At 44.8% G+C, this 14,365-nt stretch overlaps 1 protein-coding gene across 40 annotated transcripts in view; it reads right to left on the reverse strand.

Moving 5' to 3' along the window:
* MAP2 (microtubule associated protein 2) overlaps window positions 1-14,365 on the reverse strand; it is a 235,605-nt gene that overhangs the window by 69,344 nt on the left and 151,896 nt on the right. For 37 of the 40 annotated variants that reach the window (XM_056349758.1, XM_056349749.1, XM_056349752.1 and 34 more), the window contains one exon: window positions 2,921-3,206. The exons of 2 other annotated variants lie outside the window; for them this stretch is intronic. In XM_056349758.1, the coding sequence (XP_056205733.1) occupies window positions 2,921-3,182 (262 nt within the window). In that variant the 5' untranslated portion in view covers window positions 3,183-3,206. Of the gene's footprint in view, window positions 1-2,920; window positions 3,207-10,079; window positions 10,249-14,365 lie in introns of those variants that run through there. One more of the 40 variants, XM_056349759.1, reaches the window with a different exon arrangement.

Consider the following 14,365-nt stretch of genomic DNA (forward strand, 5'->3'; position numbering starts at 1 on the left):
TATACAGGAAGGCAAATTTTAACTGTGCAAATCTAAAAATGTCACTTGCAGTGATCGATTAGATGCGTTTTGGCAAGAACTGTTATATCCTCCCCTAGTAACACCCCTTGCCTCTGCATCAGTGTTGACATAAGGTGCTTTTGTCCCGGTGGCCTGGCTCTAACCTTCCCCTTAACACACAGCCCTCGGATTTTACAGCACGAGCCCTGCAAATGGGTACACCCTGCTGCTTTTCTGTGCCCTGAAGGGACTATTGCACTGCTGCAGAATACCCCTCCCTAGGAGAGGTCCATTTCATGACTGAACCCCAGCTCTTGGGTCAGTCAGGTACTGCAGAGCTTCCTCAGGCAAAATGCCTCAAAATGTAACTGAGCTCTCATCACCAGGGATGGGGCGATGGGCAGCTGCTGGGGAAATGCCCTGTTTATACTCGGGCTTCACTGTGGCTGAGCTGGTTATTGCAGTTGCTGGGCATTTACGAACTCTGACATGATGAGAAGCCAGAGATTTTCCTAGGTTATGGTGCTGGACTTGCACCAGGGAAATAAAATCCCTGTAAATCCACTCAAACTCACAGTTTGGCTTAATCATCTCAGTTGACCTTGGCTTCCTGTGCATTTTCTTCTCAGCTGATTGGAATAGGTAAGCTACTACAAATGATTAAACGATTCACTTCATTGGTAATTATGTGTATCGGAGCGGCATTTAAAAACCTTACCTGATACACCACCCCACTGCAGTTAGAATTTGCAAGCAGACAAACACAGCAAAGATGACTGAATTTGGTGGCAAATGGCAATCCTGATTTCAAGATCTAACTTTGAATCAAACACCAAAAATCCACTTTAAAGTTCCTGCTTCACAAAGCTTTAAGCACATCCAGCTAGGAAATACTAGTGTAAAATGGCAAAACTGCCCTGGTCCCCTTTTGTCAGTACAGTAAGTTGCCAACAGGTTTCTCCTTCAGAAAGAGAAAAATAGTTAAATACATCTTAAGTAAGATGCTTTACATTGCATTAATCAAATATGGGCTTAGTCAGTGTGTGCATGTGCAGTGTACAAGTTTCCAGAGAGCTAGGAATTCATGCATGAAGGCAAGCATTTTTAGGGACTCTTCTGATGTTCAAGGACAAACAAGGATGCCACGTGACAAGCTATATAAGACTCCCAAACAAAAACTGTATGTATCGACAGTAAGTCCCCACACCAGAGATCTCTCAATCTAAGCAGACACTGAGAAAAAAAGCAGGAGAGGAGGCAATGAGGCCATACGGTGGTGATCAGAGAACATTACCTGAATCAAGAGTAGTTTGTTCCCTTGGCAAATGTGAGTCCCCACTCGCACTGCCTGCCCTAGACCATACTGCCTCATTTTTTTCCTGTCCTGCTTTTTAACCCCTTGCCTCAGAAAGCAACATGAAAATACATGACAACAACACCTGCTGCTGGGCAGCAGTGGGTTCCTGCCTCTTCTCACCCGTTAGTTGCAAACTCCTCAATTAAATGGTCCTGTCTGTCTCAGACAGTCATCACCACTCAGAACCTGAGCGTGAAAGAGCTTGAGAAGAGCATTTCTCTCCTCCCTTTTTAAGGATAGGAAATTCCTCTTCATCCCATAAAGTTTATCCCACTTCTCCACGTGTATGGGTGGGACTTGTCCAAGATTGTGCGAAAAATCTGTGGCAAAGAGGAAAAATACACTCGGTCTCCCCACAACCCTTGTCAACCCCTAAGAACTGCAGCATCTTCCACCTGAGATTCCTGCACACCTGCTCCTGCTTACCTGCTGGCTAAGCATAGCCCAAAGTTGGGTTACAGCAAAGAGACAAGACCTTCTTATCATCTCTCCAAACAGTGTGTTCATCTGAATGCTTACACAAGATTTCTTTTACCTTTCACTTTCACATTTTGGCTATCCACAAGAAGAGATTCTTAAAATCTAAACTTGTTCCCTTTTAGCAGAGAGATCCATTTCCAGAACAATTGCTTTCGAAACAACTGTAGAGTCCAAGACCCTTGAAATTCTCCAGCTGCTGAGAAATTATGAATAGGCATCTCCGAATGCTTCAACAGCCAATAAACATTGCTAGAAAGATCTCTTTAGCACGCATGGATGGATGCATCAAGGGCAGTTGTGTCTGTACAAGAGAAATTCCTCCTGCAATGTGTATTCGGGGTTTAAAGTGGGAACTCAGCACAGAGAGAATTAGCATTTACTTCTAAAACAGGCAACTTGATTTGCATATTCCATTTTGACACACAGTCACCCTTTTTTTCCCCCCTCAAATTACAAGCTGAATCCTAAAATCCCAATACAGTTTACAAATAGATAAAGTCCCAGTGAAATACACTTGGGCGAGGGTGAATAAATGCTGACTGAATAGTGGCATTCCTGGTCAGACTGAGCAACACATTATTCTGCAAAGAGTTGGTGGTTTCAAGAAGGTGTTGTTACTTGTGAGCAGTAACGGGAGAACCCATCCTTCAGGCAAATGTACGCAGAAGCACAAACACATGCAAGAGCAACATGAGCCATCCATGTGCAACAGCTCAGCGGTTTTCTACTCCCTCCTAGCCCAGAGGAGCTGGGAAGCCGCCCTACGCCAGCCTGTTCTCTCGTCCCTAGAGAGGTGAGCCTGTCCCACCTACCAAGACGCACTAAGGCACCATCATGCCTTTCCTGAAGTCTTCTCAGAGCACTGCCCAGGATCCTGGGTAAGGAGGTAAGCTGTGCAAACCTGGATGAAGATGCAGCTTTTGCTGTGAAGAGCTAGTGCCCTTCCAAAGCACATGCTCCCTTACAGCAGCTCCCCCATGCCCCAGGGCATGCTTGGCTCCACCTAACATTTTCCCTTGGAGAAGCATTATCCGGTGGTCTCCAGAGACCCGTGTTTTGTGGCAGGGCACCGAGGTGCATTACCTGCGGTCTCCCTGTCCCCTGCCGACAGCTCGCCGTTGATCCCATTCTCTTTGGTCCGAGCATACGTCCCCGGCTGCTCATGGGCGCCCAGCCCCGGCTCCTCGTCCTCTCGGTAGGGAAATCCATTGGCACTTCTGACCAGTCCGGCACCTGCACCGCCCTGTTCCTTAATTTCAGGTGAATGTGGGTGTGAAGAAGCCTCTGTTAGCTGACCTGAAGTCCAGTGCGGTGCCTTGGCTTCGTCTTTCCTATCCTCTGCCATGGTTCCTTGCCTTCACCACTTGGCCTGTAACGACATTAGCAGGAGAGATCAGCTCCGAGCGGGTGACCGTGCCCCTGACTGTCAGGCAGGGACCGGGTGCAGCACAGGCACATTACCAGCAATGCTGCCAGGGAAACTCGTGTCCAGCAGATGAGAGAGGGTTTAAATGCAGAAGTGGCTCTGCTTATCTGTCCTGGGCATGAGTGAACTGCTTTAAAACCAAAACAAATCAGAAGCGGTAAAAATTATGGGTCATGTCCTCCCTGACTCTCATATGCCTTGCAATTATTAGCATCAGTTTCTTGAGGGCTGCCCTTTCATTAATCTAATTTTAACTCATTAATTACACTTAAATGTTGACCAACTTAATGAGAAGTGAATTGGTCATCATAATGCAACGACATCTTCCCAGGGTGATAATGGGAAGAATGCCACAACTGCTAAAAGAAGTGAAGCTGCTGTTGCAGTTTTCATTGCAGTTGCAAAAAGCAGGTGCTCTTCAGGCACAGAACCGCAAGGTGATGTGTCCTCTGTGGCATGTGCAATCTGCTGCTAGCCATGAAAGAAACCACATTTGAGAACACTGACTGGGTTCCCAAACATATGTGCTATCTGACCCTGTTTATATCCCCTCTTACTTGCTGTTTTGTGAACATTCACACTCATTCCCTTTTGTCCAAAACAGCTCATGGGGAACAGCTGTTTCCCAGACAAGCATTTGCATTCTCTTATGACTATCAGTATTTATACATAAACAAAACTAATCATTATTTGCTACTTCACACGTATTTCACTCCTATTAATTAGCTCTCATTTGTCCAAGCCAGGAAAAGAAGCCACTGCACAAGCCATAGACTTCAGCTACTCCTCACAGAAAAATGTATTAGTAGCTACTTAATATGTAAACCTAGGAAAGAAAATCTATCATAATCTGTCTTTTGATGATAAAGTAGCCTCTGAGGAGGAGACAAAGGCTTGACCCGAGCTAGCTATTTCAAAGTGAAAACCAGCAGCAAGCCTTTTCCAAAAGCACTTCCCACCTTTTATTTCCTGGGAGAAAAAACCCACACGTATAAGAAATCAGCTGAACGCAGTCAACCTGCCACCTATCTCAGAGGTTGAGCAGCCTAGAGAAAAGAAGGCACAAAACTGGATGGTGCTTATATTCTGCAGACATTTAACACAACCCCAATAAACAAACCAGAAAAAAGCCCTAGTTTCCACAGAGTCGGGTCAGTTTGCAGAAAACCTCTAAACATGAGAAAAAGCTGTTGGTACCTGGTCAGATAACCATTCACAATCAATGAACTCAACCCCTTTCTGATCAGATATTATTGTTTAATAAAGGCTCACAGAGCTACTTTAGAATGGAAAAAAAAATAATCATGGTAGATCATGAAAATGAAGATTTCGTTCACAATACGTGACTCAAGCTGTAGTTGCACCCCAGAAAGGACTAATAACTCTTTTGCCTCCCAGTGAAACACGGTGTTTTGGGAAGCACAGTTCCGTCTGCTCTCACCCTGACCCAGCACCAGTCCCTGGGGATAACTAATTGCATGAAGACCGCGGGAGCAGGTGAAACTCCAAGCCCAGCGTTTCCTCTGAGCTGTAATGAAAACGGTGGGCTGAGCAGTATCAGCTCAATGGCAACGAGACATGGCTCAGTCAACCACGGGAACAGTAAACACGCTCCGCATTTCTTTGCCTTCCCCCCCCCTCCTCCACCCTGATGGAAGACTCCTCAGCGGGCATCCTGCAAATACAGCAAGAGCCCTCATGCAGCCAGCTCAAACCATACCAGAAGGGCTGACGGGGTAACGATGAAGGAGCGAGCCCAAGCTGGGCAAAGGACACCTCCTGCGAACCAAAGAGATAACCCTCTGCCTCTAGGTCTGTTTACCACAGGACACCGGGGAACATTTTCTGATCGGAGCCTTTCCAAAACATGAGGCCACAAGACAAATGTCCCCCTCTGCACAGGAGTGAGTAGCACACATCCAAAGCCACCAATGTTTGGGGTCCAAGGACAGAACACAGCCTGTTCTGGGAAAAAAGGAAACATTCCCCCGTCCTCTCTCTGAGGAAAGCTCAGCGGGGGGTGGGGGAAGGAAAAACAAACCCCAAACTAACTCAAGGCCTTTCCCACCGATCCAGTGCGCTTTGAACCTGGCAGCAAGTCCCAGGAGCAGTACAAACCTGCCCATCAGCTTCACCATGAGGGGAGCATGGCTCTGGAAATCACTGGGACGAACGCAACAGTTAGATCCCACACCACAGTTTGGAGGCTATTATCCCTGAGGTGCCCTTCCCAGTTCCAGGCAGACACTCCCCGCTTCACTTGAAGCTCTTGAGGAAGGTTATTCACATCCATACAATGCACTGTGTCACAGAAGTCCTCTATGAAAGTAACAAGTGCTTTTATCTTTAAAAATAAATGCAGTGGGCAGGCTTCAATGAGAGCTGTGTGTATCTGGAGGCAGAATTTGGCTCAGTATTTATAATAGATGGTTACAGAGTGAAACATGGATGAATTCATTCTTGACTCTCTGTTATTCATCAAGTGCTCTCAGAGTTTATAATGGTAGTAGAAACACAGCGAGTGAGTCACACAATGCATCTTTATACTCAGCAATTTAGCAATAACTATCTGCTGTGCAGCGTGATTCATCTGCAGCTCAGGTTCAAATCCAGAATACACAGGTGTGCTTTTTACCATAGGCTAGTTGTTTTTCTGTCATTTCATTAGCATACCATGGAATTATATCAATCAGGTAATTTGAAAATATTGACATAGAAATACCAAGAGTGGACAAATATTATGGTAGAATTTAAATAAAAAAGAACAAACCTGGAATAATTTGGACAATCTAGGAAAACACAGTATTTCAGGGAAGCAAAAAGTTGCTCTTTCCACTACAATTTTCTTATTCTTTGCATAAACTACAACAAAGGCTTTCAAAAAGTATCAGAGGGAAAAAAAAAAAAAAAGACACAGCCAGTCCTCAAAAATATCACATTGCCTTAATTAAAAATTAATTTGGATATTTATGAACCTTTCTTCCCTACCCGTTGTAGCAGAACCTCATCATCAGAGATCTTACTAGTATGTTCTCACTCTTCTCCTCCATCAGCTGAAGTCAGTGGCAGTGACAGGGTGAGCAGGCAGGCACAGCACCACGGCCAGAAGGGCACTGGGGCTCACAGGCTGTACCAGCCTTGGCTGCACCAACACCGCAGCACGGCCCCTTACTCCAAAGCCACCTCTGGTGACACCACGCTGGTATGCCACGGGGCACAAGTATGAGCCTCAGCACAGGCTGCGTTAGCTACACGGCATGGCATTGTGGAAACACTCCTCCCTCAGTATGTTCCTCACCTTGAAGCCAAATCAAAGCCAGCTGTGCAAATCAGGGTATGGGAGCGGGGTGGCAATGCCCTCTCCTTCCAGAGGGATCAAGCAGGTGCTGTTATGCACCACAGACATCAGTGATACTGACCCACATCTGTGGGCCATGCACAGCCCTCCCCATATGCTCTTATATGTGACACCAGCTCCTGCTGCCACAGCTGGGTTGAAGCACCTGACTGTTTTGAACTCAACACACAACAAATCACCTGCAGTAATACAGATCATGAGATCATGATATGCAAAACCCAAGATAATGCTGATGTAAACACCCTGTCATGCTAGCTGTCCTTCTAAATATTTTGTGAGTACATCTTGCAGAATCATCTTAGCATTATATTAACATTGCCTTTGCATGTAAGCAGATGAATTTTCTACAGATTTCACTTTTTAAGAGAACAGAATTAGGCGAATACTGAAGGATTTTGCAAATACCCTGCCTTCCTGCTTCAGGCCATGGTTTTACCTGCTCCTGTGTCTATGAGCCCATTCACAGTGAAATGAGGCTACCTGATTTCAGAGAAGCTAACTCATTAACTAAGAGAAACAGCCATCTGGATCCATGGAGCAAGAGCTACAATTCCAGCTCAGGGGAGAGAGTAACACTGGAGTTTTCTGCACAGACAACAGACCTTCAAAAAGAAAAACAAGGGGCATGGACAGATCCTGAGCTCAGTGGGAGGAGATAGGAGGAAAGGGGAACTGCTCCCTGTCCTCCAGGGATATTCTCCAGGGCCAAATCCTGCTTCCCAGAAGGCTATTTAGCTTGGACACAGCATAGCACTGACTCAGCCACCCTGCTCCCAAGGCCAGAGCAAGAAGAGGGTGGGGTTGCTCTGTGGAGGCAGGCTGGGGCTCAGAGACACGGCTACCATGACCTCGGGTACCTAGAGCTTCTAAAACTCCCGAATGAGACTGCCTAAATTATGAAATCTAAGAAATTCTGATAAATTCTTTCAGAGAAAAGGAATTTATGAGGTGAGGTGTTAATAAATAATTGAAGAGAGGGAACCAAGAAGTAGAGAAGAATGAAATTAAGATGTTCTTCAAAATGAGTTACACTGAAACACCCCAAACCCATAAAAAACTTCCATGCTTCCTTAATGCAAAAACCCCAAACCATATACATATATGGGGTGCAATCTAATGTCTACTGGTAAATAACACAACCAAGAAAACCTTTAATTCATGTCCACATACCAACTGGCCAATTGAGATGTTGTGTCTGAAATTTAAGTATCAGGCACCGTGGATTAAAAGGTCCCAAAAAATAGTCAGTAAATTTAACTTACTGACAACTTAGGTTTAGAAGAGCCAAGGAAAGTGGGTAGGTATCATGAGGCTGGAATAGAAACAAGAGACAGAATGGGAAATCTAGATGGACAAATTCCAATAACCTCCTGCCACCATCAAAAAGCTCAGTCTGTAGTTTGTAGGACCCAAACCCTAATGGTGCTATTGTCTTCATGGACTCCCCACATATCTACAAAACATGAGGGCTAATTTTGGATGCATCAACACATGCAGAGCTTTGCAGCCACATTTCACGCCTTCATTTCAGCTAATGTGCATCTTTTCTCAAATTAATTTGATTATTTCCAGATGTGAGCAGTGTGCTTCACACTGATCAAAAAGAATCACAGTAAACAGCGTGCATGGGGAAGAAGTCTCATGGCATCTGACAGGGAACATGTTAGCTTCCCTCTTACTTAAAATGCTTGGTCATGGTTCAGAAGCCACTAAATGATTAACAAAAGTCCACTTGATGCTAAACATCTAAGTGCCATAATTCTGGTACTATGGTATATTATTAGAATTATACATTCTTCCAATTGAGGCACTCTACCTCTCAAGCCTAATAAAGGATGGACAAGCTTCTCTGGTAATTTAAAACAGATATCATTTATTTCTTCCTTATCCACTGCTTGAACTATTAATTTGCAGCTAGTTCCTTCTTTCTAGAAAATACGAGCAAGACTACCCTCTTAAATACCACCTTGCAACTGTTAAAAATGCAGGCAGCGTTCTTCTCCTCACACTTGTATTAGTTTTTGGCATTTTTCAAAGGCTTTTCCATTTCCACACTGCAAACAGTTAGTCAATAGTCACATATTCTTTGTAGAAAATCCTTTTGATCGTACCTTGGATCAGAAAACAGATGAAAAATAACGGATGGTGCCTGGACCAGAGGCTGAACAAAGGAGGCTCACTGTGGAAAGACGAAGAAAATTTACCGCAATCTGCAGCTTTGCCAGAGCTGAGAAGGAGAGATGGCTGCAGGCTCTGAAGCAGTCGATCAGACCTGCAGCAGTGGCTCGGCAGAAGACGAGCAGAGCGCCAGAGGAGCGGCTGCTCCCGCTCCGCACACTCCGCTCCCTCCTGCACGCTGTCCTGCCCTGTGGGTGCAGGGATTTAAACCCCTCTCCGAGTTTCCCACAAGCTGGGCTGGGCATCAGCGGAGACAGGCAGGTCGGAAGGGTGGGTCACCCTGCTGCAGGAGCTGTACAGCTCCTGGTGACGGGGAATGCCTTCACTGGGAGAAAAGGGAACCTGACAGAGCCCCTCTACTCTGTACTGAGTAACAAACCCTGCTTGGCCAAGCAGCACACCCAGGCGGTGTACAGGAGGGACGAGGTGCAGCACCAGTTGCATTTCCATTGGCAGCAAGCAGGTCCATCTTGCTGGAGAACACTGAAAGAGGTAAACATATGCGAACAAGTCTTTCAGCTGCTACGCTTGACTGTCAGAGCCCTTCCTCCCTGGGGAAGTCATTCATCCCTCTAGATTGCTGGACAGCAGAGCACACCGGAGACAACCTGCTGTTGCATGCTCCTCTCCCACGACACAAGGTTGCCTGGCATGCAGGGCTGCCCTTGCTCCCATGACCAGGGACTGATAAACTTGCTCAAGCTACAGAAATCTAAAACCAGGTGCCCTTTTCTCTTGCAATGGTAAAAGCATGGTACTAGCAGCTTCTGCATGCAAAAAACCTGTCTACTGTAAAGCTCACTTCTAGCTAAAAAGCCAGAAGAATCCCTGCACACCCCTTCCTGCTCCAATATCACCCCTTTTCAACAAACCGTTTCTATCTACAATGCTGTGGTTTTGCACCATTTACCATTCATCGAACACCCTCACACACACCCATATATCACTAATCATTATTCCTTCCTGCAGGAGAGAGGAAAGGCATTTTAGCTGGTGAAGGAGATGGTAACCATAACAACAGCACCATGACGACTGTAAGTGATATCTGAAACAAGAAATAAGGCAAAAACTTATTACCAATAAATTTGGTCCACGATAAGGATGGCAAAAGCACTAAAGAAGCAATACCACCAGTCAGTAAATGTGCCAACACGAAGAAACACAAGTCTCTCTGGATTTAAGTGTACACAATTCTTCTCCAGATTTTAAGATGAGGCACCATGACAGCTTTGTTTTCTCCTGATTCAGTAAAAACAGAAGCAGCCCCTGCTCAATCCTACCTGCGATCTCTCCTGCCTCAGGGAGCTGGAGGGGCTGAAGGATGGAAGAAGTGCTGCCGGGAAGCTGGGACATTTCCTGGCAGCCAGAAGACTCCCAAATTTCTCAGTAGAGTCTTTTGTTTCCAGGAGACTCATAGAAATGAGCCCTGAGCAAGGACAGGATTGCTCCCAGGGGAGCACCTCAGAGTCAGACACACTGCATTGATTTTTCCACCAAGCACAATTTCAAATGGGCATCGCCAGCCCTCTCTGTGCACTTTAGAGAAGCCATTGCATTTGGCAGGCTTGTTTGAAACATGAGGCTCCGCAGCCGTCAGCCAGCGACCATCTAAATGACCCATGCCAAGCCCCTGACTTACAAACCTGGCAGAGAAAAAGACTCACCAACACTGTAACTACATTGGCTTTTTCACGCTCAGTGCAGGAGGCACAGAAAAAAAAAAAAAAAGAAAAATAAACAGAGCTATCTCCAAGGGCTGTGTGCAGGTAAAGTTATTTGGGGTCTGATCAGACAGGGAAACACTCGAAGAGGCAGCTGCACTACATGGCCCTCTCAGGGACTTTCAGGGGTAATTGAGCTCACCAGTTTGCTACAGGATTGCTCAGGGTGGGCACACTGAAGTGGTCTTTCCCCACTGAAATATTTTGTCACCCTCTGCACAGCTTCCCCCTCCTCACCTCTTTGGTTTTCAAAGCACTGCAGTAATTTAACTGGAAATTAAACCTTTCTACATGGTACATGGTGGTTCTTCCATAATATGAATAAATATAGAGTTGAAAAATCTCAGTTAAATAAACACTCAACAACTCAGTCCTTACTGATACTTTTACAGTCTGTTATTTGCTACTGAAGCAATTATAAAAGATTTGCCCCACTTATTACAGATAATTTTTCAAAACACAAAGAACAGAGAAAAACTTTAAGATGATGATTTTGAAGGGAAAAGCAGATTCAGATAGCATCAAGGAAACACCTCTCCAACAGATTTTTTTTATTATTATTATTATTATTTATTTATTTCCCTCCTAACCCAGTGGTCACTTCAAACCTTGGCAAGAAGGCAGTTGAAAATCCGGAAGGACAACAGAGCTGAGCTGGAGTACGGGCTACATAAGAATGCTCACAATACTACTTAAGGGGAAAAATTCTTAATTCTTCATCAGTCAGGGAAGAAGAAATATACAACTTGATATTGTCGTTGCAGGCTGCGGAAAAAAGAAAGGTAGAGCTACTAGAAATACCCACAAACACGTAACACTAAAAGCACTGTGGCTGTCAACATTTCACAAGTTTGGCCAGCTGAAAACTTGTCAGAAACAAACACTGGCTGGTTAATAAAAATGAACACGGAATGCTTGGTTCCCCTCCCCATTGCAACTGCCATTATAATTTTCAGTGCATATAAACGGCTGAAGTAAAGTCATCTTCTGCTTATTTATTGCACAGGTACAGAAGCTGACAGCAGCACACGCTACCAAGCTTACAGTTGCCTAATTCTCAGACTCCAATTTCCAAGCTTGTTGTTGGAAGGAATGCCAGCCAAACTGTGGATTTGCCGCAGCTACTGCCAACAGGCTACATAGCTCTGTGCTTGCTGTACTCTCAGTCGCACTGATCAATACTTGTGTTCGGACAGGGTCCAGTAAAGGCAGCCCACGAAAAGACTGGAGTGACATTTTCCAGGATTTCTTTTCCCCCACACTGACTTTGCTAAGACACGTTGATTTGATGTTGCATCTCTTCTCTCATGAGACTCCATGATAAATGTCAGCTAAGATTAGCTAGTGAGCCATTAATTAATTATGCTAATGTTACCTCATATTCTCCACGCTGACAGATCTGTGCTCTTGCCAACTTCAGTGGAGCTACTCTGCATGCAGGTGAGGCAGTTTGGACCATTTAGCAGAGAGGTGCTACAAACTTAACTGCTAAGCAAAAACCCGCACAACAAAATCTCACTCCAGAACCAGCACTTTAACTACACTGGTGCGTTCTTTTCCTTAACTGCATACTTTAATTACTTTTACATCCCTTATTTCTTCCAGTTTCACTGAGATGTCATCAAGCATGACACATTTTCACATGATCTTAACTTTACTCAGTGAGCTTTAAATTAGGAAAAAAAAAAATGCTGCCTCTACAATTTTTTGATTCTTCAAAGGTCTTACCTAACATTTAAAACTAATTCTATCTCTGCTACAGTACGATCTCTGAAAATACCCTAATGCTATCTTTGGGATCACCATCACGTCAGCTACTACAAATGGTAAAAAGCATGTCCTGGGCTAATTTCTGGCAGATTCTTCCCCATAAATACACGCAGGAGAACCAGCTTACAGTAGAAAACCGGAACGCGGCATCTACATCCCACTCCAGCTCTCTATGCCCTCCCCAGGGCCATGGACCCCTAAAAAGGGGGCAGTTCAGTAACTCCAGGGGCAGACTTCCTGATGCAGCTGCCATCCCAATTTAATTCTGTCCTTCCATATGCTGAAGGAACACACTCAATTATTCTGCAACTGAACAAGCAACACAAAGACACTGATGTGAAAATGAAGTATGGAGGTGATAACAGGAAAGGATCTTCAAGGCCATGTGCTGCTCTAGTTTGTTTGGGTGAAAATTCTTCCTTGCATGAAAAAAGTTTCCTCCCCAGGTCAAGGTCAGTAGATCATTCCTTTGCTGAGAATGCTTTTAGCTTCACTTCATAATACTCAGACACACCAGGCAATTACGCCAGGCACACAGTGGGAGCAGAAGCATCTCATTGTCTAACAGAGGCATTGTTTATTCATGCTGAAAAAGAGCATAAGACAGAAGAAAGCTTGTTCTGAGGTCCCTCCACCCAGACTCACTTAAGCATCTTTGACTCTCAGTTTCGTGGTCAGAAAACCTTAGAGGCAGGGGCCCTGGAACCCATTACAGCCAACAGAAGCCAATGCTTTTAACTGCAACACAAAACATCTAACTGTAAATAAAAAAAATGGAAATAAGGAGACAAAGAGTTGGAAAACTGATTGGGAATGAGGTTATTTGCAAAGTCTGCTTGCTTCTGTATTTACAGCAAACTTGGCATGGATTAGCTAGTACTAGAATTTTCTTGCCTAGGGCGTATCTGGGCGGTGAACTGTTGTGCTGCAAACCTTGGTCCTACAGAAGTGGTAAGATTATTTCATGCCTTTGTATTATTTTCTAACCAACAATGTTATAAACATAGGACTTCTTTTAACTTAAATATACCCCTGTGCTTGTATGACTCAAAAATACGCTGTCCACCCACATTTAGCCACCCACCCATATGACCTGTGACCGTATACTCAGGCAAATAAAATAATCTCTCCCTACCTGGAAATGAGAATACCCAGGAATCTTTTGTATTCTTACATGCTCTAGACAGTAAAATCACAATATTTGGGATATAATTTTATCATGTGGTAGCTGTTTCCTGCCAAATCTTTACTCAACCAACCCTACTGCCTACAAAAGAAAAGAAGGCAAGCAGCCACCCCTCCAGCCTGTTCGGGCAGGAGGGCAGGGAGGACAGAGCCAATATTGAAGGAACCTGAAGCCACAGGAGCTGATTTTGCAGCCCTTGCTTTCAGAGGAAGTTTTTCCCTCAGAAGGGCTTCAACTAAGATCTTGGGATGTGCACTGAAACAGAAACAGGAGTTTATGTGGTCCAGCTTGTACCTTAACTACCGTGATCTTTTTGAAAGTTTAATTTTTAATTCCTTGGGGTTTTGAATTAAGAAAATTCAAGTATCTGAAGTGTGAGGAGGAATCAACTCACTAAGTCACTCAGTCCTTCTGAAATTTTAATCGCAGGACTTGCTGTCACAGCAAAGAACTATTTCAGAGAATTGTTTCCTCCCCAGGCTCCCACAGGTGTATGCAATTACCTGATTCTTGCTACAGGTTGGGTTTAATTTTGCTCTGCTGCCACCCCTTTTCTTCCTACCCTGTGCTGAGGGGTTGGCATATGTACATGAACCAGTGGCATTCTCCTGGGAGAAGGTGAAGAATGAATGAGTTTTGTGGGAGGCATGAAACAAGCCCAGGGTCGGGGAGTAGGGAAGGGTAAGAAAGTTGCATTGGATGAAGAAAGTGCATGTCAAGAATGATAAGATGTGACTGACGAACAAATTCAGTAACTGAGGAAAAAGTCTGGAAAAAACCCAAGCCATGGGGCTGAACGCACATTGCTTTAATATAAAGAGACAGCCAGGGGGAAGGAGGGAAGCTAGGATGTGCCATCTCCAATCAAACCATCCAGCCTAGACTCCTG

The sequence above is a fragment of the Falco biarmicus genome, chromosome 8, assembly GCF_023638135.1.
Source record: "Falco biarmicus isolate bFalBia1 chromosome 8, bFalBia1.pri, whole genome shotgun sequence".
In the NCBI taxonomy this organism is placed as follows: domain Eukaryota; kingdom Metazoa; phylum Chordata; class Aves; order Falconiformes; family Falconidae; genus Falco; species Falco biarmicus.